Below are 20,639 nucleotides of genomic sequence, written 5' to 3'. Positions count from 1 at the left end.
CCTGTAGACAATGATGACATAGAGATCAAAGCCAAAGGCTCGACAATATAGTCCTTGGCTTCCCAGAGAATCGTAGGATAAATCCCATCCAGCCCAGGGGATTTATCTATTTTCACATTTTCCAGAATTGTTAATACTACCTTCTTATGAATGTCAATCCCATGTAGTCTAGTAGACTGTATCTCATTATCCTAAAGACAATATTGTCAAGGAGAATAGTGATCAGGAAGCTGTCAGTCGTAGCATCTCTTCATTTATTTATCTTGAGGTTTGCTAGTTCAGTATCGATCAAGTTTTGGACCTTGGAATTTAATGTGACTGGGATCCCATTATTTAGTGATGGTGCTCAGGGGCATTAATGTGTTATACCATGGCAATTGACTTGAAAGTAGAAAATTTAGGTCTGCTGCTTGAGGAGATTTCTGAACTAAACTAGGCACCTCACCGCAGAAGGCCAGAATTTCGTACAGAAATTTCAGAACTGTAAAAAATGCTTGCAAAGTGGAACCTTGGATTCGTTTAACAGATCCAAGGTTCGTTTAACAGATTGTTGACAGAATATCCAGTAAAGAGATTTACTGTCCTACCGTTATGCTGTCATTTTGGGAATCACCACTTTTATGAAAAGAGAAACATTAATTGGAGAAAACAAATTGATGTAAGTTAGTCTGTCAAGTTGTTATGTCTAATCAGTTGCGAATTTGTGCATTAGAAGGATTGCTTGTCATAATGCAAATGTTTGGACCTGGCCAACATTGTACGTATTGTTCATGAGAAGCAGAACTTCTGAAAGGGATGCAATCTGCTGTGGATAGTGTCTGGCCCCACTCAACACCTTGCCATAATGTGAAGGCTGAGGTAGGTAATGTAAATGGTATTAAATCTGCATCGACCTGATGTGACATTTTGTAAGAAAAATGTCAAGTTTAAAAACTGACTCATTTGTAAAGCTTATGAAACAGATGAGTTACTTAATTATTGAGTCTTTGGGATAGTTGGTTTCCTGATCATATTCTGATGTCCTTAGGTCTGCATAATTTACCTTTGCAATGTCTCTTGTGTATGAGACTTCCTTCTGATTTTCCAGGTCACCAGTTGCAACAGCCAGAGAGTTCACAAGCTGCTGTATATACACTAGAGCAAATTACTCTGTGCTGTATTTTTTTAACCGTGTTCTGTCTGTTTTCCAGAGGCCAGACTCCAGCTGAATCAGATTTCCAAGTATTAGAGATAGCACGGAAACTTGAGATGTATGGAATTCGGTTTCATCCGGCCTCTGACAGGGAAGGGACTAAAATCAATCTGGCTGTCGCCCACATGGGAGTTTTGGTGTTTCAGGTAGAGCTTTAAATTAACATACAGCTCATTGAGACATGTAGGAGTGCACACTCTGAGGAGACTATGTTTATTACACCTGCAATCTTGCTATAAAGTAAACAAAAAGTACTAACTGCGGATCAGACTGATTCCCAGGATGGCAGGACTAACATATGAGGAAAGACTGGATCGCCTGGGCTTGTACTCACTGGAATTTAGAAGAATGAGTGGGAATCTCATACAAACGTGCAAAATCCTGATGGCATAGCCATTCAGGACTACAATGAGGAACTTCACTGAGTTGTGAACCTGTGGAATCCTCTGTCACAGAAAGCTGTTGGGGCCAGTTCATTAGATTTTCTCAAGAGGGAACTGGACGTGACTCTTGAGGCTAAAAGGATCAAGGGGCACAGAGAGAAAGCAGGAGTGAGATACTGAAATTACATGATCCGTGATGATCATATGGAATAGTGGTGCAGGCTCAGGGCCGAATGGCCAACACCTGCATCTATTTTCTATGTTTCTAAGCCTTTTGCTGCCTTCCTTTAAATGATCTTTTAAATCTTCTTTCATTAGGTTTTCTAATCTACTGTATCACTTTTACTGTGAATTTTTTCTAACGCTGGCTCTGAGCATTCTTGTACATTGCTCTAGAAATACCTTTTCACCATCTAAGAATTAGATTAGATTAGATTACTTTACAGTGTGGAAACAGGCCCTTCGGCCCAACAAGTCCACACCGACCCGCCGAAGCGCAACCCTTCCATATCCCCCTACATTTACCCCTTACCTAACACTACGGACAATTTAGCATGGCCAATTCACCTAACCTGCACATCTTTGGACTGTGGGAGGAAACCGGAGCACCCGGAAGAAACCCACGCAGGCACGGGGAGAATGTGCAAACACCACACAGTCAGTCGCCTGAGGCGGGAATTGAACCCGGGTCTCTGGCGCTGTGAGGCAGCAGTGCTAGCCACTGTGCCACCGTGCTGCCCACAATATGTTTGAGTTTTGCAGTTTCTTGCAGAGATTCCACTATTGGTATGCAGTGATATCAGTTAGCACTTTTCCCTAGTTGATTTGTTTCAGTAGGAACAGGGGAGTCATCGAGAGTGATGTTGATGATGTTTGCCCTTTGTCAGGCAGCTGGGATCTGACATTGGAAAGCATGTATAACGATGATATTTTGATTCTTGGGCAACTGCCTCTGAAAGCTACACCATTAAATCTGTACAGTCTTAAAGATTTAAATTCATAGCATTTTATTCTCTGTCTTCCTCCTTTACAGGGCAATACAAAAATTAACACCTTCAACTGGGCAAAGATCCGGAAACTTAGTTTCAAGAGAAAAAGGTTCCTCATCAAGCTTCATCCAGAAGTCCATGTAAGTTTTGAGGCTTTGGGAAAAGTGTATTGTTTAGTGCATCTTTAAGATGAAAAGCTCCTGTGTTCATTGGTGAAAGTAATAGGAAATTTGAGAGGTGAACAAAAGCTTAAAAAGATAGATTTTGAAAGGTTTTTCTAAGTTGCAGAGAGAAGTAAGGAGGGTGGTGAGAGAGAGTTTGAAAATTGAGGTTGCTGCAGACCATGAGCAAATGCCAGCCTCCTGCAGTGCACATGCTCACAAGTACTTTTTAGGTAATTCACACTTCAGATACCTGCCGTTGCAGTTGTTCAGCTTCAGGTTATTACATCTTTAAAATGCAGGTATCCCATGTATAAAGTGCATTCTATTACTGCATTCTGGTTTTCACAGACTCATAGAATCCCTACAGTGTGGAAGCAGGCCATTCAATCCATCGCGTCCAAACCGACCCCCAAAGAACATCCCACCTTGACCCAGACCCAACCCCACTCTATCCCTGTAACCCTACAACCCTGTATTTCTCTTGGCTAATCCGTGGAGCCTGCACATTCCTGGATACTGTCAGCAATTTAGCATGGCCACTTAACTTGCACATCTTTGGACTAATGGAAGAAGCTATAGCATTCAGAGGAAACCCGCGCAGATACAGAGCATTTGCAAACTCTACGTAATTGCCCTAGGGTGGAATAGACCTGGATTCCTGATGCTGTGATGCAGCAGTGCTAACCACTAAGCTACCATGCTGTCAAGGTCATATTTAATGCAGATCATATTTTAACAGAACAGAACTTGTATGAATTGTGCTGATTCCATTTTCATTTTAGTGCAGTTAATGTGCATGTGCCAAGCAAAGCAAAGTGACTGCTGATTCTCAGTCTGTTTTTGTTTTTTAAATGCTGAACTGCCGTGGTTACTATTCTATCCTAACCGCTGCCCCTGCTCACTCACCCACCCCCACTCTCCACAAATGAGCATTCAGGAGAGGGGTAGGAGAGGGTGGCAAGTGGGAAGAAATCGGGGGTTTTGGGAAAGTGCAGCAAAGATTTGGAATGGAAGTTAAGCAGAAAGAGTGGTAAGTTAGAAAGGAAAGTAATTTAAGACTGATGGGTGATCTTATTAAGGTATTCAAAATTTATGAGCAATTTTAAAGAGAGATATTGTTTCCACTAGTATATCAGTGTCTAGGCATCACAATGTCAAGCTTCCTAGCAAGAGGGAAAGGAGTGAGATGAGGAGAAACGTCTGTACTCCGAATTGTTAGGATTTGGAATGTGCTGCTTGGGAGAGTGGTGGAGGTGGACTCAGTAAGAGGTTTCAAAAGACAGCTGGATGTATATTTGAAAGGGATGAATTTTAAGCGCTATAGAGTTAGGGCTGGAGAATGGCACTAGCTGGGTAGCTCTTTCATGAGCCATTTTAAACACGATTTGTGATTCTGTGATTGCAGGATTCATACCAGGATACTTTGGAGTTCCTGCTGGCTGATCGTGACCTGTGTAAGATCTTTTGGAAGAACTGTGTTGAGTACCACAGCTTTTTCAGACTCATGGACCAACCCAAACCAAAGACCAAGCCAGTTCTATTCAGCAGGGGCTCCTCCTTCAGATACAGGTAGATGTTAATTACATTTAATTGGCAAATAGAAATGACAGTTTGCTGGGTTGCAGCTGAACTATTCATTTAACTGTTTAAAAGTGAAAGCTATTAGTCAATGTGTTGCTAACATATAATGGTATCAGGCAGGTTCTGCCACAATTCATATTTCGGTCACATTGAATCCTAAAATGTATGAAAAACCAGGGGCAATCATTTTATGTAGCCCAGTGGTACAGTGGGATTGATGTAACTCTTACTTCAGAACTTGATTCTAACACATAATGGCAACGTATAGACAGATCCAGGTGGTTGATTTGGAGATCAGTGCATTTTGTTTATATTTTGAGTCAAGCACCGGAAAAAATGGCAACTCTTCATATTTTTGAGGCCATCAGTCTCTTCAAAATTACTCAAGACCAGTTCAGTTCTTTTGACATACCAAAATGGAAAAATTCTCTTAGTCCCTATCTCTGCAATACGGAAACGGGCCACTCAGCCCATCGAATTAATACTGATCCTCCGAAGGCCATCCCACTCACACCCACACCATACCCTATCCCTGTAACCCTGCATTACCCATGGCCAATCCATCTAGTCTGTACTTCCCTGGACACCAATGACAACTTAGCATGGCCAATCCACCTAACCTGCACATCTTCGGATTATGGAAGGAAAATGGAGCATCGGAAGGAAAATGGAGCATCTGAAGGAAACCTAAATAGACATGGGGCGAACATACAAACTCCACACAGATAGTGGCCCGAGAATAGAATCGAACCAAGGATCCTGGCGCTGAGAGGCAGCAATGCTAACCACTGTGCCACCGTGCTGCCCCTATGTGCACAATAAGACTCCATAAGTAGCAATGTGTTTAATTGCTGGGTAATAGTGATATTGGTTACAGGGGAGATATTGGCCTGAAAACAGGGAATGCCTTTTCTGAATAGCGTTAGATGATTTTATCCCACCCATCTGAGAAGACAGATGAGTTGGTGCAAGTTTAACAGCTTATACAAGATATGCTATCTCTGCATCATGCAACATTCCATGAATATTGACAACGACAAACATTTAAGTGCATTAGCCAGATTAATTAGGACATTGTCGAGGTGACATTGGCCCAGCATAAAATAGTTGGCACTCAAATAGCAATTTTTTAGACCACACAAAGATACACTCCTGCAGTTAGAGTTACAGAATCAAAATAGTGTAACTTTATTCTACACCTAATATATAACCTTGGAATTTGAGTACCATGCTTGAAGCAGAAAGTGTTACCAAATCATGTCAACAGAACTATTAAATTTAAATTATAAAGCACAAAATACTGGCAATACTGAGTAGGTCAAGTAGCATCAGATGAAAGAGAAGCAGAATTGACCTTTCATCAGAACAACCCTGCAAATGTTTGCTTTTCAAGCATGCATTTAATTCCCTTTTAAAGGTTAATGTTGAATTTGCTGTCACCCACCCTTTCAGTTAGAAAACTGCAAGTCACATTCATTCACAGCATAAAAATAGTTTCTCATCCTCTTCCCATCTCCTTACTTTTTGATAAATGTCTTAATCCTGACTGATCTTCCTAATTTCTCCCCATCTACTGTCCACATCAAAAGAAGGCCTCTTTTAAATAATTATTCAACAAGAAAGGAAGGGTCATTGATGCAGAACGTTTTCACTTGTTTTTCAAGAAAATTGATCCAATGGAACCAAAAAATGAGAAATTACATCTAAATATTGTATGCGGATTTCACAGGAACTTTTATTGCTTTAGTCTACAATGACATTTTCTGTGTCAGGGTCATGAGTACAGAACCTGGATTCTCATAAGTCAGAGACTGTAAGAATTCTCACATTTGCCTTCAAATTTCCAAAACTATATGCTTACATGGCATGTGTCTCACTCTGGATGTGATCTCTCCTAGCTGACAGTGCGAAGCTTCTCGATTGCCTGCTATCAGCAAGCCCTTTTTCTGAATAGAAGTGTATGCATGATCACTGCTTTGTCACTCAAGTCACGTCCTGGCCATTCATGGCAGTGTTTTCAACTGTCAGGAGGTATGGTTAGTAAGTTTGAGGATGACCCCAAAATTGGAGGTGTAGTGGACAGTGACGATAGTTACCTGAGAGTGCAGTGGGATCTTGATCAGATGGGCCAGTGGGCCTAGGAGTGGCAGATGGAGTTTAATTTAGATAAATGTGAGGTGCAGCAATTTGGAAAGACAAATCAGGACATGACCTATGCACTTAATGGTAATGTCCTAGGCAGTGTTGCTGAACAAAGAGACCTTGGAGTGTAGGTTCATAGTTCCTTGAAGCGGAGTGGCGGATAGATAGGATAGTGAAAAAGGCGTTTAGTATGCTTTCCTTTATTGGACAGAGTATTGAGTACAGGAGTTGAGAGGTCATGTGTGGCTCTGCAGGACATTCGTTAAGCTACTTTTGGAATATCGAATACAATTCAGGTCTCCTTCCTATCGGAAAGATGTTGTGAAACTTGAAAGGGTTCAGAAAAGATTTATAAGGATGTTGCCAGGGTTGGAGAGTTTGAGTTATAGGGAAAGGCTGAATACGATGGGCCTGTCTTCTCTGGAGCTATGGAGGCTGTAGGATGGACTTATCCTATCCATGCTCCTCATGATTTTATAAATAGACCAGGCCTTCTCCCGAATGGAGACTGGTACAATTACATAAGACCATAAGACATAGGAGTGGAAGTAAGGCCATTCGGCCCATCGAGTCCACTCTGCCATTCAATCATGGCTGATGCGCATTTCAGCTCTACTTACCAGCGTTCTCCCCGTAGCCCTTAATTCCTCGAGACAACAAGAATCTATCAATCTCGGCCTTGAAGACATATAGCGTCCCGGCTTCCACTGCACTCCATGGCAATGAATTCCACAGGCCCACCACTCTCCGGCTGAAGAAATGTCTCCCCATTTCTGTTCTGAAATGACCCCCTCTAATTCTAAGGCTGTGTCCACGGGTCCTAGTCTCCTCATCTAACGGAAACAATTTCCTAGCATCCACCTTTTCCAAGCCATGTATTATTTTGTAAGTCTCTATTAAGTCTCCCCTTAATCTTCTAAACTCCAACGAATACAATCCCAGTATCCTCAGCCGTTCCTCATATGTTAGACCTGTCATTCCAGGGATCATCCGTGTGAATCTCCGCTGGACACGTTCCAGTGCCAGTATGTCCTTCCTGAGGTGTGGGGACCAAAACTGGAAACAGTACTCCAAATGGGGCCTAACCAGAGCTTTATAAAGTCTTAGTAGTACATCTCTGCTGTTATATTCCAACCCTCTTGAGATAAGAGACAACATTGCATTCGCTTTCTTAATCACGGACTCAACCTGCATGTTTACCTTTAGAGAATCCTCAACTAGCACTCCCAGATCCCTTTGTGCTTTGGCTTTATTAATTTCCTCACCATTTAGAAAGTAGTCTATGCTTTTATTCTTTTTGCCAAAGTGCAAGACCTCCCACTTGCTCACGTTAAATTCCATCAGCCATTTCCTGGACCACTCTCCCAACCTGTCAAGATCCTTCTGCAGCCTCCCCACTTCCTCAGTACTACCTGCCTGTCCACCTAACTTCGTATCATCGGCAAACTTCGCGAGAATGCCCCCGGTTCCCTCATCCAAATCATTAATATATAATGCGAACAGCTGTGACCCCAGCACCGAACCCTGCGGGACACCGCTCGTCACCGGCTGCCATTCTGAAAAAGAACATTTTATCCCAACTCTCTGCCTTCTGTTAGACAGCCAATCCTCAATCCATCCCAGCAGCTCACCTCGAACACCATGGGCCCTCACCTTGCTCAGAAGCCTCCCGTGTGGCACCTTATCAAAGGCCTTTTGAAAGTCTAGATAGACCACATCCACTGGGTTTCCCTGGTCTAACCTACTTGTTACCACTTCAAAAAATTCCAACAGGTTTGTCAGGCATGACCTCCCTTTACTAAATCCATGTTGACTTGTTCTAATCAGACTATGCTCTTCCAAGAATTTAGAAACCTCATCCTTAATGATGGATTCTAGAATTTTACCAACAACCGAGGTTAAGCTGATTGGCCTATAATTTTCCATCTTTTGCCTTGATTCTTTCTTGAACAAGGGGGTTACAACAGCCATCTTCCAATCATCTGGGACCTTTCCTGACTCCAGTGACTCTTGAAAGATCTCAACCAATGCCTCTGCTATTTCCTCAGCCACCTCTCTCAGAACTCTAGGGTGTATCCCATCGGGGCCAGGAGATTTATCAATTTTAAGACTTTTTAACTTTTCTAGCACTATCTCTTTCGTAATGGCAACCATACTCAACTCAGCCCCGTGACACCCTTTAATTTTTGGATATTACTCATGTCTTCCACTGTGAAAACTTATGCAAAGTACTTGTTAAGTTCTCCTGCTATTTCCTTATCTCCCATCACTAGGCTTCCTGCATCAGTTTGAAGTGGCCCAATGTCTACTTTTGCCTGTCGTTTGTTTCTTATGTACTGAAAGAAACTTTTACTATTATTTCTAATATTACTGGCTAGCCTACTTTCATATTTGATCCTCTCATTTCTTATTACACTCTTTGTTATCCTCTGTTTGCTTTTGTATCCTTCCCAATCTTCTGATTTCCCACTGTTCTTAGCCACTTTATAGGATCTTTCTTTTTCTTTAATACATTTCCTGACTTCCTTTGTCAACCAAGGTTGTCTAAAGCCTCCCCGGTTAATCTTTCTTTTCTTGGGAATGAACCTCTGAATATATATTTGAAAGCTTTACATTGATTTATTACTTGTCAGTCTCCCATGTAATCTCTGAGATAAGTCTGTTAATGCCAAGTTACACTTTATATGTTTACTTAGTTATTTGTTAAGAATGAACAGCACTTGAAAATCGTCTGGATGCGTACATGAATAAGAAGAGTTTAGGTGGATCTGGGCAAATGGGACTAGATTAATGTAGAGTTGGATGAGTTGGACTGAAGGGTCTATTTCTGTGCTGTACGTCTGAGAGTCTATGACTATCTGTGTGCTGAGCCAGTATTCTCGTGAAATGAGTGGTGTTGAATGTATCATAGTTAATATTGTGTGTTTTCCTCCACAGTGGAAGGACACAGAAGCAACTTGTTGACTACATGCGAGAGAGTATGATTAAGACTACTCCTTATCAAAGGTATTTTGAATATATATTTGAAAGCTTTACATTGATTTATTACTTGTCAGTCTCCCATGTAATCTCTGAGATAAGTCTGTTAATGCCAAGTTACACTTTATATGTTTACTTAGTTATTTGTTAAGAATGTGGTAAAGATGTGCATAGACATTAGTATTAATAGTACTTGGGTTGATGTTAGTGCAAATTGTATGTCGAAAGCCGTTCTCGTTCAGAGTGCCCCTCCCACAATTTGTCTTATAACCTCAGCCAATTTTCTGTATTGATTACAGCCCTTGTAGATTCCTTCAATTTTCTTGCTTTCCCACTGATTAGGTCCCCTTTGTGATGAGGGATGATCTTGCCTTCTCCGGAGCATAGGCAACAAAGCTGCTCACACGCTGTGAAAGATTGGGAAAAATTACTTCCCAGTCATTCTGCCTGTCTTTTTTTGTTTTGGTATGTTCTGTGATGGTGATCTGCCATGATCTAGTTTGTTGCAATCAGGGTAGTTGGACAGCTTTGCTTTTCCTCCACATCCAAGTAATATTTGTGCACTGCAAACAAGAGGTGTCACCAGTGATCACCAAGACAGGGCGCATCCACTTGTCGTCATCTCTTCAACAGCATATTTAATCAGATTTGTAGCTCAGGTTGAGGTTCTGGATGTAAGTTTGTTTGCTGAACTGGAAGGTTTGTTTTCAGACATTTTGTCACCATACTGGGTAACATCATTAGTGAGCCCCCGGTGAAGCACTGGTGTTAGTGACCCACTTTCTATTTGTGTTTAGGTTTCCTTGAGTCATCACCCACCCAAGGAAACCTAAACACATAAATAAAAAGTGGGTCACTAACACCAGTGCTTCACTGGAGGCTCACTAATGAAGTTACCCAGTATGGTGACAAAATGTCTGAAAACTAACCTTCCAGTTCAGCAAACAAACTTACATCCAGCATACTTAATCCATGTACTGAAACACACACAGTCCATGTTAGATTTCAGCTGCCCCCATCATGTCCATCTAAGGTCTAAACACTAGGGCAACGTGGTGGCTCAGTGGTTAGCACTGCTGCCTCAGAGCGCCAGGGACACAGGTTCAATTCCTGCCTCGGGCGACTGTCTCTGTGGAGTTTGCACATTATCCCCATGTCTATGTGGGTTTCCTCCAGGTGCTCCGGTTTTCTCCCACATCCAAAAGATCTGCAAGTCCGGTGAATTGGCTATGCTAAATTTGCCTATAGTCACAGGTGCATTAGTCAGAGGTAAATGTCGGGAAATGGGTCTGGGTGGAGGGGTTGGTGTGGGGTGTTGGGCCAAAGGACCTGTTTCCACACTGTAGGGAATCTAATCTAATCCACTGACACTTGATTAAGACTTTAGGTCAAACTTTTAACTTTGGCTTAACTGTTTTCATCAGGCCTCTTCTTTCACAAAGATCACGAGACAGTATAGTCTGCAGTGAAGGAAGACTGTGCTTACTAGGTTCCATGTCTAGTTATTATATTTACTTCCCACCATCTGTCTGTTCCTTACTTTTCAAACAGTTCTTAACTCCTATTTTGGAAGCTGGGCTATTCCTTCTTAGCAATCTACAGTTACTTTGCAAAGGTGCTGTATCATAAACTTGTTTAGGAGTAAGTCCCTGTACGTTACTTGCTTAGAAAGGGCTTTTTATTGTTTTCTAATACTGCTGTCAGCTTTTAAATTTTGTACTTTCAGCTTCTTGTTCAATGCTCTTATTGTAGTCATTTTCTTCCATCAACATTATCTATAAACTTTTATTACATTAAAAATGTCTATCCCTTCTTTTCTCCAGTGTTTGAGTGAATTTGCTTACACAGTTTACGTTATTTGAAGCAAGAATGATAGGGAGTTTACAGTTTTGAGCATATATACTCATTATTCTTTTTAGCTTGGAGTGCAACTGATGCCAATGAAGGAGGGCGGTTATGCTTAAGAACTGATGTAGGGTTAGTATTAAACAGCATGAACAGTTTGCATTAATTGTCCTATTTCAAATGCGCTTTTACTAGTCTTGTTGTGAATTTCCAATATTTATAACAGTACTTTGATTTTGTCGATCTTTCCATATAGGGTAATGAACTAAAGGTGCATCTCCAATTGTATATCTGTTAACCATGACTGTAAATTTGAATATTTGACACCAAGTGAAGTATGACAATTATTTACATTTCCTGGCTCATATTAAAATTATTTTTCTCATTTGTTCAGTCTGACAACATTCACAAGAGTGCTGGTGGTCGACCTTTTCCTTCACACTGTGTGCCAGTAATAAGCTGGCTGCTGAGTGGTAGAATAGAAAAGCTTATTCCTTGAAATGAAGCTCTGCAGTTGTTTCTCACCAGTTAGTTGAAATTGCAGATATCACACGCTGGATTCTCATGTTTATAATATTCTTGTCTCATTCATGGCCCCAGTATGAACTCTGGGTTCTTTGCTTCAGAGCTTTAAAATGGAATTTGCAGGCAGCATCTCAATCCAGTTAGGCTTTTCCCTCAACATTAAAATAGTACAAGGTTGCAAATCTAGATTTACTTTGAGAAAAACATTGAATTCTTCATTAGCTGTTTGCTTGCATTGAGATGCGTTCCATGATGACATTTTGTTTGCTTGATCAATGTTCCAGCAAATTATAAAGATCTGGTCTCATAAAATCTGTATGAGAAACTGTACATACATAGACATGCATGCAGACGCGGGGAAAGAGAAAGGGGAGAACCACACAGGCGAACAGAGAGAGATGGACAAATGCACAAAGTGAAAGACCTGTCTCTGCCAGTTCTACATCAGGTCATGTATCTTCCGAGTAAACATCGAGCTTGCTTGGTTTGGATTGTCCTGCAGTAAACTCTGAGAGGCCTAAGGGAAAGCTTTATTACAGTAGTAGTTGATCCCTGATTCAAATCAAAGATTTTCCTACTCTACGTTTCTTGACCATGCTGATTCCAGGATGGGGTGGAGTATTCACAGTAGGGGCCTGGCAATCGTAGAATCCCTGCAGTGTGGAAAGAGGCCATTTGGCTCATTGAGTGCACAAACTCTCCGAAGAGCATAACACCCAGACTTAGCCTCTATCCTTTCCCCATATTTACCATGGCTAACCATCTAGCCTGCACATCTCTGGACATTGGGGCAATTTAGTTGGCCAATCTACCTAACTTGCACATCTTTGGAAGCCGGAACACCCAGAGGAAACCCTTGTTGACATGTGGCGAATGTGCAAACTGTACGCAGGCAGTCTCTCGAGGCTGGAGTTGAACCTCGGCCCCTAGCACTGTGTGAAAATAGTGCTAACCACTGAGCCACTGTACTGCTCCAAGCTCTTGAGATACTGATGACACTGGCAAGGCCAACTTGTTCATCATTGGTTGCCTTTGAAAAGGTGTTTAGCCTTCAACTCGAGCTGTTGCAGACCTGATGCTATTGTTCCAACCTTGATATTTGATAATTGCAGAATATTGACCCATGAAGGGTGGTCTTTTTAGCAATTAGACCAGCAAGAAACAAATTTGAGCTATTTTTAATAAGAATGAAATTGATATTTCTTGCATATTGTGACAGTTACATAAAATGCGCAGATTAAAAATGTTGACTTTCTGGAATGATAGATTTGATAAACAGTCTGAAGTTAGGACTTTGAAATGGGAGGAAATAGTACAATATGGTCTGCCCCCTCACCTGAGCCTGTTCTTGCTTTTCTCATATACTTTGCAACAGTATTTTTATTAAGATCGCATTTCTGTAGATTCTCACCTCTTGCCGGGGTACAGTCCAATTTTCTAATGTCGCCAGGAACAGAAATGTTTTCGATAGACCTCCAGCTTGTAAGAATTTCCTTTCACATACAGCATGGGTACCAGACCAGGCCATTTAACCCTTTGAGACTATACAAGAGATGGTGCCATTGACATTTTGATGGAATCTTCCCTTAACATAATTCCAACAAATACAACCTTATTTCGTATAATCTCACCTGATTTGAATCTTGTGTTCCGGGCATTATTATGATAAATGTATGCTGTACTGCATCCAAGGCCAGTATATCTTCTCCCCAGTATGTGCTTACAATGTAACATTGTTACAGGTGTGGACTAACTAAAGCTATGTATTGCCATAATGTAATTTCAATCCCCTCTTCTAGTCCTAAAGAGAGAAAGGCTAGCATTCCACTAGCCACTTTAATAACTTTCCCTACTTGTCTGAAACATTTGAATGATTCACATCTCCATAAGCCTCTTTGGACTATTTCTGGCTTTTCATCATTTAGACAGGACTGTATTCTATCCTTTCTAGCCCACACTGGGTGACCTCATAATCTGTCACTAATTGAAGTCTCTTTGCTTAAATTTTCACAATTGTCAGTCTATTAACATTAGGAATGTTATGCCATCTAGCTTTGTGGCAGCAACAAAATTGGATATAAGGCTGTCCACACCACCATTTAAGTCATCAATAAGTGTGGCGAATAGTTGAGGTTTCAACACAATCTTACTAATTAGAATACATGCTTATTATCCTTCTGGGTTACCTAGTTAATTTCCAACAATGTTAATTTTCTTTCAGTTCCATGGGCTTCTGTTTTAGCTGACTATCTTTTATGATGGATTTTATCAAATATCTTCCACAAGTCATCCATTTTCTCCTGTCTTCCACTTGCATCAAAGAATTACTGGAATACTTAAGCAAGACCTGTCTTTAACAAATCCATTCTAACTGTCTGATCAATTGGAAATTTTTGAAGTGCCTTATTTTTATTTTGAATCAGATACCTGTAATTTGGCAACTGTGGTCATAATTTCATCCCATGTTAAATAGGACAGTGATGTACACTTTTCCAATTTAAAGGAACAGCTTCTGAATTGAGCACCTTGGGAGATTATAGTTGGGACTTCTGTGATGTTTTGCCTGATTTCCTTAACACACTCAGATTGAAACTATCTGGTCTTTGAAATTTGTAACCAATAGATGTCATTATTTTTCTGACGTTAATTTTGAGGTCTTGATCTTGATTCACAATTGTTTTCCCTGGAATTCCTTGTATATACTGTATTCCTATTGTAAATACTGAGGCAAAATATGGATGCCAACCATTTCCTTCCTTTCATTTGCCACTGCACTTATCAGTTTTCAGGGAGCCTGTTGTTCCTGATCTTTTCCTAACAAGGTCAAGTAACTTACTTTTGAACTCTTTCAAGTTTCTCCATATACCAGGTGGAGACATCTGGTCTATAAAGAACATTGTTCAACAGATAGTAAGATTGATATTTGCACAAGTGTAGATCGTGTTGGTATTAATTTGTACCTATGTTCTGAGTATTGTGTTGTTCACTGTCAAACAAGAGAGTGTGCATGTGAGTGTTGACATGTTTAGGAGTGTTTCAAATGCTGGCTAAGTTAGTGATACCCACATCCTGTGAATGAGTTAAGAAGAATTACTACTTTAATTACTGCATGTCACTAGTGCAGCAGGAGGAGGGCTAGTGAAATGCATTTTCTGTCTGATTTACAAATCAAATATTTAAAAAGCTCAATTGCTGCAGTGGGTTAATATCATTGTTCAGAATCTTTGTTTTTGAATTACAATCCTGTACATTAAAGTTCTGCTTTTCTGTTTTACTTTATGGCTTGCAGCTCCTTTTCTGTACAGTTTCTAGCATTATAAAATGTGTTATTTAAGATTTGTTAGCTAAGAGCAATTTTGTTTTGACTCCTGCTTTTGCTTCTGCCACTGGCTGGAAGGCATGTTTGAGAATGTCTTTACTACTTGTTTTACAAGTTCAGTATTTTGATTGGCTGGGTTTGAGTATTTGGAGGAAAGTTGCCAACTTGGTGAATGAAATGATCTGTAACTCTGAGCTGGGCAATTGCTTAAGGTCTCCTTTCCTATACAAGGCTAAGACCATGACCTGTGAGAGACCATAGCACTACTTTCTGAATTGGATGCCAGTTTTTCTCACCATGTTTCTTTTCCCTCTGCCAGTCCAAGTTAATTGCTGTCGTAATCTAACTATCACCATTGGTCCACGTTTCCTCGGGATTTTTGCAATTGCACCAAAGATAATGATCACACAGAAGAAGTTTAGGTGTCTGTGTTAGAAATGCAGGTCCCTTTAAGGCTCAAACAGAATCTATTTCCTAATTAACCTGTTTAGTGATGGTATTGCACACCTCTGGAGCAGATCGAACTTGAACCTAGGCCTTTAGATCCAGGGGCAGAGACCTACCACTGCAGCAGCATTACGCCAAGGCTGAAGCAGAAGAACTCCAGAGTTGAATAAAGGCAGATGATGTTTATTGGACTTTCTATTGGTAGTGAACCAGGAAGCTTAGGTTTCAGTCTCACTTGCTCCAGAGGTGTGCACTAACCTTTCTGAACTGGTCGATGAAAAAAAAATTAAAAAGACTGAGTTCTTCAAACGTTTGACTTGTTGATGAATCACTATAAAAAGAGCTGGATTCTTGTGCTCTCCCCTGTTTTCCCACCTTTGCTTTTCCTTGTTATTGTTCCACTGCCCTGGTGACAGGCACTTATTATTAATTGATGCAGTTAAAAGGGTGATTTAGTGATCAGCTATTTAAAAATAAACTGAGTTCTTACAATGCTTTTGTAGTGCAACGGTAGTGTCTCTACTGCTGGACCAGGTTCAAACCCCACCTGCCCTGAATGTGTGTTCTAACATGTTTGATCAGGTTGATTAAAATAACTAAGCCCCTCACTGAAACACAGGCAGGAGGGGGATGCTGGAACTCCTGGTATAATTGTGTGTCATGACAGTACCTATTGCCCTTCCAGATCAGCACATACATGTGCAATGATGGCAGATTTCATCTTTTTAAAAACTGAGTTGTATTTTTGAGACGCACTCTAATATTGATATTGTGCCTCCCTCTGGCTCAGGTTCAAGCCATACATGTCCAGAAATGTTCAAACAGGGTTATTGTAAAATTCCTGAAAGTCTTTCTGTGGCCTCGCTGTCTACGTGAAGCAATGCTGCCACCTAGCAGCAACTGTTGGACCTGGCAATGAGGGTGTGAAGTTCCATAAGAAACAGAATCTAGAATTAAATATTCCTTTAGACCAGTAGATCCCAGTTCAAGTTCCACCTACTTCAGATGTGTCATAATCACGGTTTTGTCTAAGCTGTGCATGTGTGCAGCCCTTCAGATATTCTGCGACTGTTGACGTTGACCTCCGATTACACAAGTTGCTGCTACACACAGGTCCTGGAAGCCCATGTACCTGCTAAGAAAATTAGAGGGAATAATAAATGTGAATAGGTTAATTATGTAAAGAGCTGAGGTTTGAATGAGAGTTTAACTTGACATTAGTAGGGAGAGTAGTAGCAAATGAAGTGTCTAAATCAAGTGTGAATTTCGATGCATACTCATCCACGTTCCTGCATTCTATCTGTGAGACAGAATGTCACCCCACCCACTTCTAGAATGTTCAGCTTTGCAATTTTTTTTTAGATATTTTTATTAGAAATTTAACATTTTTACAAGTTTACAAAAATAAACAAAACTCTCAGATATAAACATTGATATACAATTAGCTCAAATATACAATAGCCAAAATTTGACAAAAAAAACAAAACAACAAAAAAAAAAACCGAAAAGAAGAAAAAACAAACAAACAAAACTCAACTATCTACTAATCTAACCTACAACTAACCAGGGTGTATATTTAAGTCTCTTACATGCTCGGGATGTGTTAGCATCAGATATGATAAAACCCGTATTCGTGCGGGATTCCTCCCCCGAGGGGCCGCGGACCAGCCAGGTTTGTAATCTCAATTAAATAAAAGCCCTTGTTAGGATAGCCGAAATATCTGTATTTACTAACTCTTTAATATCACATTAATGTCCAGAGAGATATTCCCATTTGATCTTTTAACATTACAACTGCTTTATTTTTGACTTTTCAGACTTGGGTGATCTGATATAGTTTCCATTCTGAGTCACCCACATGTCTCTTGTTTTATTGTTTGATGTTTTATCCTGTTAACTTCAAGACAGTGCTTTATTTGTCACGCACAGTACTAGTTAGTAGCAGTCTTCCCTTGTGCCTACTTTCACAATTAGGGTTTATAATTGGCTCTTGATATTGTAAAGCTCTTGGACAGGGTGACTAAATAGTTAACACAAATTTTGTAGATGGTTTTTGTAAACAATGTGTTATAGAGTCATAGAGATGTACAGCACGGAAAGAGACCCTTCAGTCCAGCTTGTCCATATCAACCAGATATCCTATGTTAATCTAATTCCATTTGCCAGTACTTGGCCCATATCCTCTAAAACCTTCCTATTCATGTACCCATCCAGATACCTTTTAAATATTGTAATTGCACCAGCCTTCACCACTTCCTGTGGCAGCTCATTCCATACACGCATCACCCTTTGTGTGAACAAGTTGACCCTAAAGTCCCTTTTAAATCTTTATCCTTTCACCTTAAACCTATCTCCTCTAGTTCTGGACTCCCCCAACTCAGGGAAAAGACCTTGTCTATTTACCCTATCCTTGCACTTCACAATTTTATAAACCTGTAAGAGGTCACCCCTCAGTCTCTGACTCTCCAGGGATAACAGTGCCAGCCTATTCAACCTCTCCCTATAACTCAAACGTTCCAACCCTGGCAACATCCTTGTAAATCTTTTCTTAACCCTTGCAAGTTTCACAACATTCTTCCTATAGGATGGAGACCAGAATTGCACACAGTATTCCAAAAGTGGCCTAACCAATATCCTGTACAAGTGCAACATGACCTCCCAATTCTTATACTCAATGCTCTGAACAATAAAGGAAAGCATACCAAAGGTGCTTTCAGTATCCGATCCACCTATGACTGTACTTTCAAGGAACTATGAACCTGCACTCCAAGGTCTCTTTGTTCAGCAACTCTCCCAGGGCATTTTCCATTTCGTGTATAAGTCCTGCCCTGATTTGCCTTTCCAAAATGCAGCACCTCCCATTTATCTAAATTAAACTCCATCTGCCACTCCTCAGCCCGTTGGCCCATCTGATCAAGATCCTGTTGCAGTCTGAGGTGACCTCCTTCACTGTCCATGATACCTTCAATTTGGGGTCATCTGCAAACTAACTTGCTATACTTCCTATGTTCACATCCAAATCATTGAAAAAATGACAAAAAGTAGTGGACCCAACACTGATCCTTGTAGCACACCACTCGTCAGAGACCTCCAGTCTGAAAAGCAATCCTCCACTATTACTCTATCTTTTACTTTGGAGCCAATTTTGTGTCTAAATGGCTAGTTCTCCTTGTATTCCATGTGATCTAACCTTGCTAACCAGCTTACCATGAGGAACCTTGTAAAGTGCCTTACTGCAGTCCATATTGATTACATCCACCTCTCTGCCCTCATCAATCTTCATTACTACTTCAAAAAAACTCAAATTTCTGAGACATGATTTCCCATGCAAAATGCCATGTTGACTATCCCTAATCAGCCCTTCATAATACATGTAAAACCTGTTCCTCAGGGTTCTCTCCCACCAACTTGCCCATCACCAATGTCAGGCTCACTGGTCTATAGTTCCCTGGCTTTTCTTACCACCTTTCTTAAATAGTGTCACCACATTAGCCAACCTCCAGTCTTCCGGCACCTCACCTGTGACTATCGATGATACAAATATCTCAGCAAGCGGCCCATCAATCACTTCCCTAGCTTCCCTAGTGGGCGGCACGGTGGCACAGTGGTTAGCACTGTTGCCTCACAGCACCGGAGACCCGAGTTCAATTCCCGCCTCAGGCGACTGTGTGGAGTTTGCACGTTCTCCCCGTGTCTGCGTGGGGTTCCTCCGGGTGCTCCGGTTTCCTCCCACAGTCTAAAGATGTGCCGGTCAGGTGAATTGGCCATGCTAAATTGCCCGTAGTGTTAGGTAAGGGGTAAATGTAGGGGTATGGGTGGGTTGCGCTTCGGCGGGTCGGTGTGGACTTGTTGGGCCGAAGGGCCTGTTTCCACACTGTAATCTAATCTAATCTAATCTTCCCACGGAGTTCGAGGGTACATCTGATCAGGTCCTGGGGATATACCTGCATCGACCTTTTATGCATTTTAGAACATCCAGCACCACTACCTCTGTAATGCAGACATTTTTCAAGATATTACCATCTATGTCCCAACATTGTGTATCTTCCATGTCCTCCTCCATAGTAAACACTGATGCAAAATACTCGTTTAGTATCTCCCTCATCTCCTGTGGTTCCATACATGCTTGCTGATCTTGGAGGAGCCCTATTCTCTCCCCAGTTACCCTTACGTCCTTAATGTATTTATAAAATCCCTTTGGATTCTCCCTAACCCAATTTGCCAAAGCTAACTCATACCCCCTTTTTACCCTTCTGAGGTCTCTCTCAAGTATACTCCTACTGCCTTTATATTCTTCTAGTGATTCACTCGATCTCTGCTCTCTACACCTGACATGTGCTTGCTTCTGTTTTTTTTTACGGGGAGAAAGTGAGGTCTGCAGATGCTGGAGATCAAAGTTGAAACTTTATTGCTGGAACAGCACAGCAGGTCAGGCAGCATCCAGGGAACAGGAGATTCGACGTTTCGGGCACAGGCCCTTCTTCAGGAATGAGCAGAGAGTGTTCAGCAGGAGAAGATAAAAGGTAGGGAGGAGGGACTTGGAGGAGGGGCGTTGGAAATGTGATAGGTGGAAAGAGGTCAAGGTGAGGGTGATAGGTCGGAGTAGGATGGAGGCAGAGAGGTCAAGAAGAAGACTGCAGGCCAGGAAGGCGGTGCCGGGCGGGAGGGACTCGGCTGAGACAAGGTGGGGGGAGGGAGAAACTGGTGAAGTCCAAGTTCATCCCCTGTGGTTGGAGGGCTCCCAGTCGGAAGATAAGACGCTCCCCCTCCGACCGGCGGGTTGTTGTGGTTTGGCGGTGGATGAGTCCAATGACCTGCATATCCTCGGTGGAGTGGGAGGGGGAGTGGAAATGCTGTGCTACAGGGTGGTTGGGTTGGTACGTCAACACTTGCGCCCACACCTCCCCCCTCACTTCTCTCCAAGACCCCAAAGGAAACTTCCATATCCGCCACAGATTCACCTGCACCTCCACCCACATCATCTACTGCATCCGCTGCAGCCGATGTGGCCTCCTCTATATTGGGGAGACAGGCCGCCTACTTGCGGAGCAATTCAGAGAGCACCTCTGGGCC

At 41.6% G+C, this 20,639-nt stretch overlaps 1 protein-coding gene across 7 annotated transcripts in view; it reads left to right on the top strand.

Moving 5' to 3' along the window:
• Positions 1-20,639, top strand: part of farp2 (FERM, RhoGEF and pleckstrin domain protein 2) — a 182,375-nt gene that overhangs the window by 78,434 nt on the left and 83,302 nt on the right. For all 7 annotated transcript variants that reach the window (XR_006313336.1, XM_043701708.1, XM_043701709.1 and 4 more), the window contains 4 exons: positions 1,191-1,338; positions 2,609-2,704; positions 4,134-4,297; positions 9,389-9,457. Coding sequence is in view for 6 of the 7 variants with exons in the window: in XM_043701708.1 (XP_043557643.1) it covers positions 1,191-1,338; positions 2,609-2,704; positions 4,134-4,297; positions 9,389-9,457 (477 nt within the window). In the remaining variant the exon portion in view is untranslated. The remainder of the gene's footprint in view (positions 1-1,190; positions 1,339-2,608; positions 2,705-4,133; positions 4,298-9,388; positions 9,458-20,639) is intronic.

The sequence above is a fragment of the Chiloscyllium plagiosum genome, chromosome 13 (genome assembly GCF_004010195.1).
Source record: "Chiloscyllium plagiosum isolate BGI_BamShark_2017 chromosome 13, ASM401019v2, whole genome shotgun sequence".
NCBI lineage: Eukaryota > Metazoa > Chordata > Chondrichthyes > Orectolobiformes > Hemiscylliidae > Chiloscyllium > Chiloscyllium plagiosum.
This window is presented reverse-complemented; position numbering and strand designations above follow the sequence as displayed.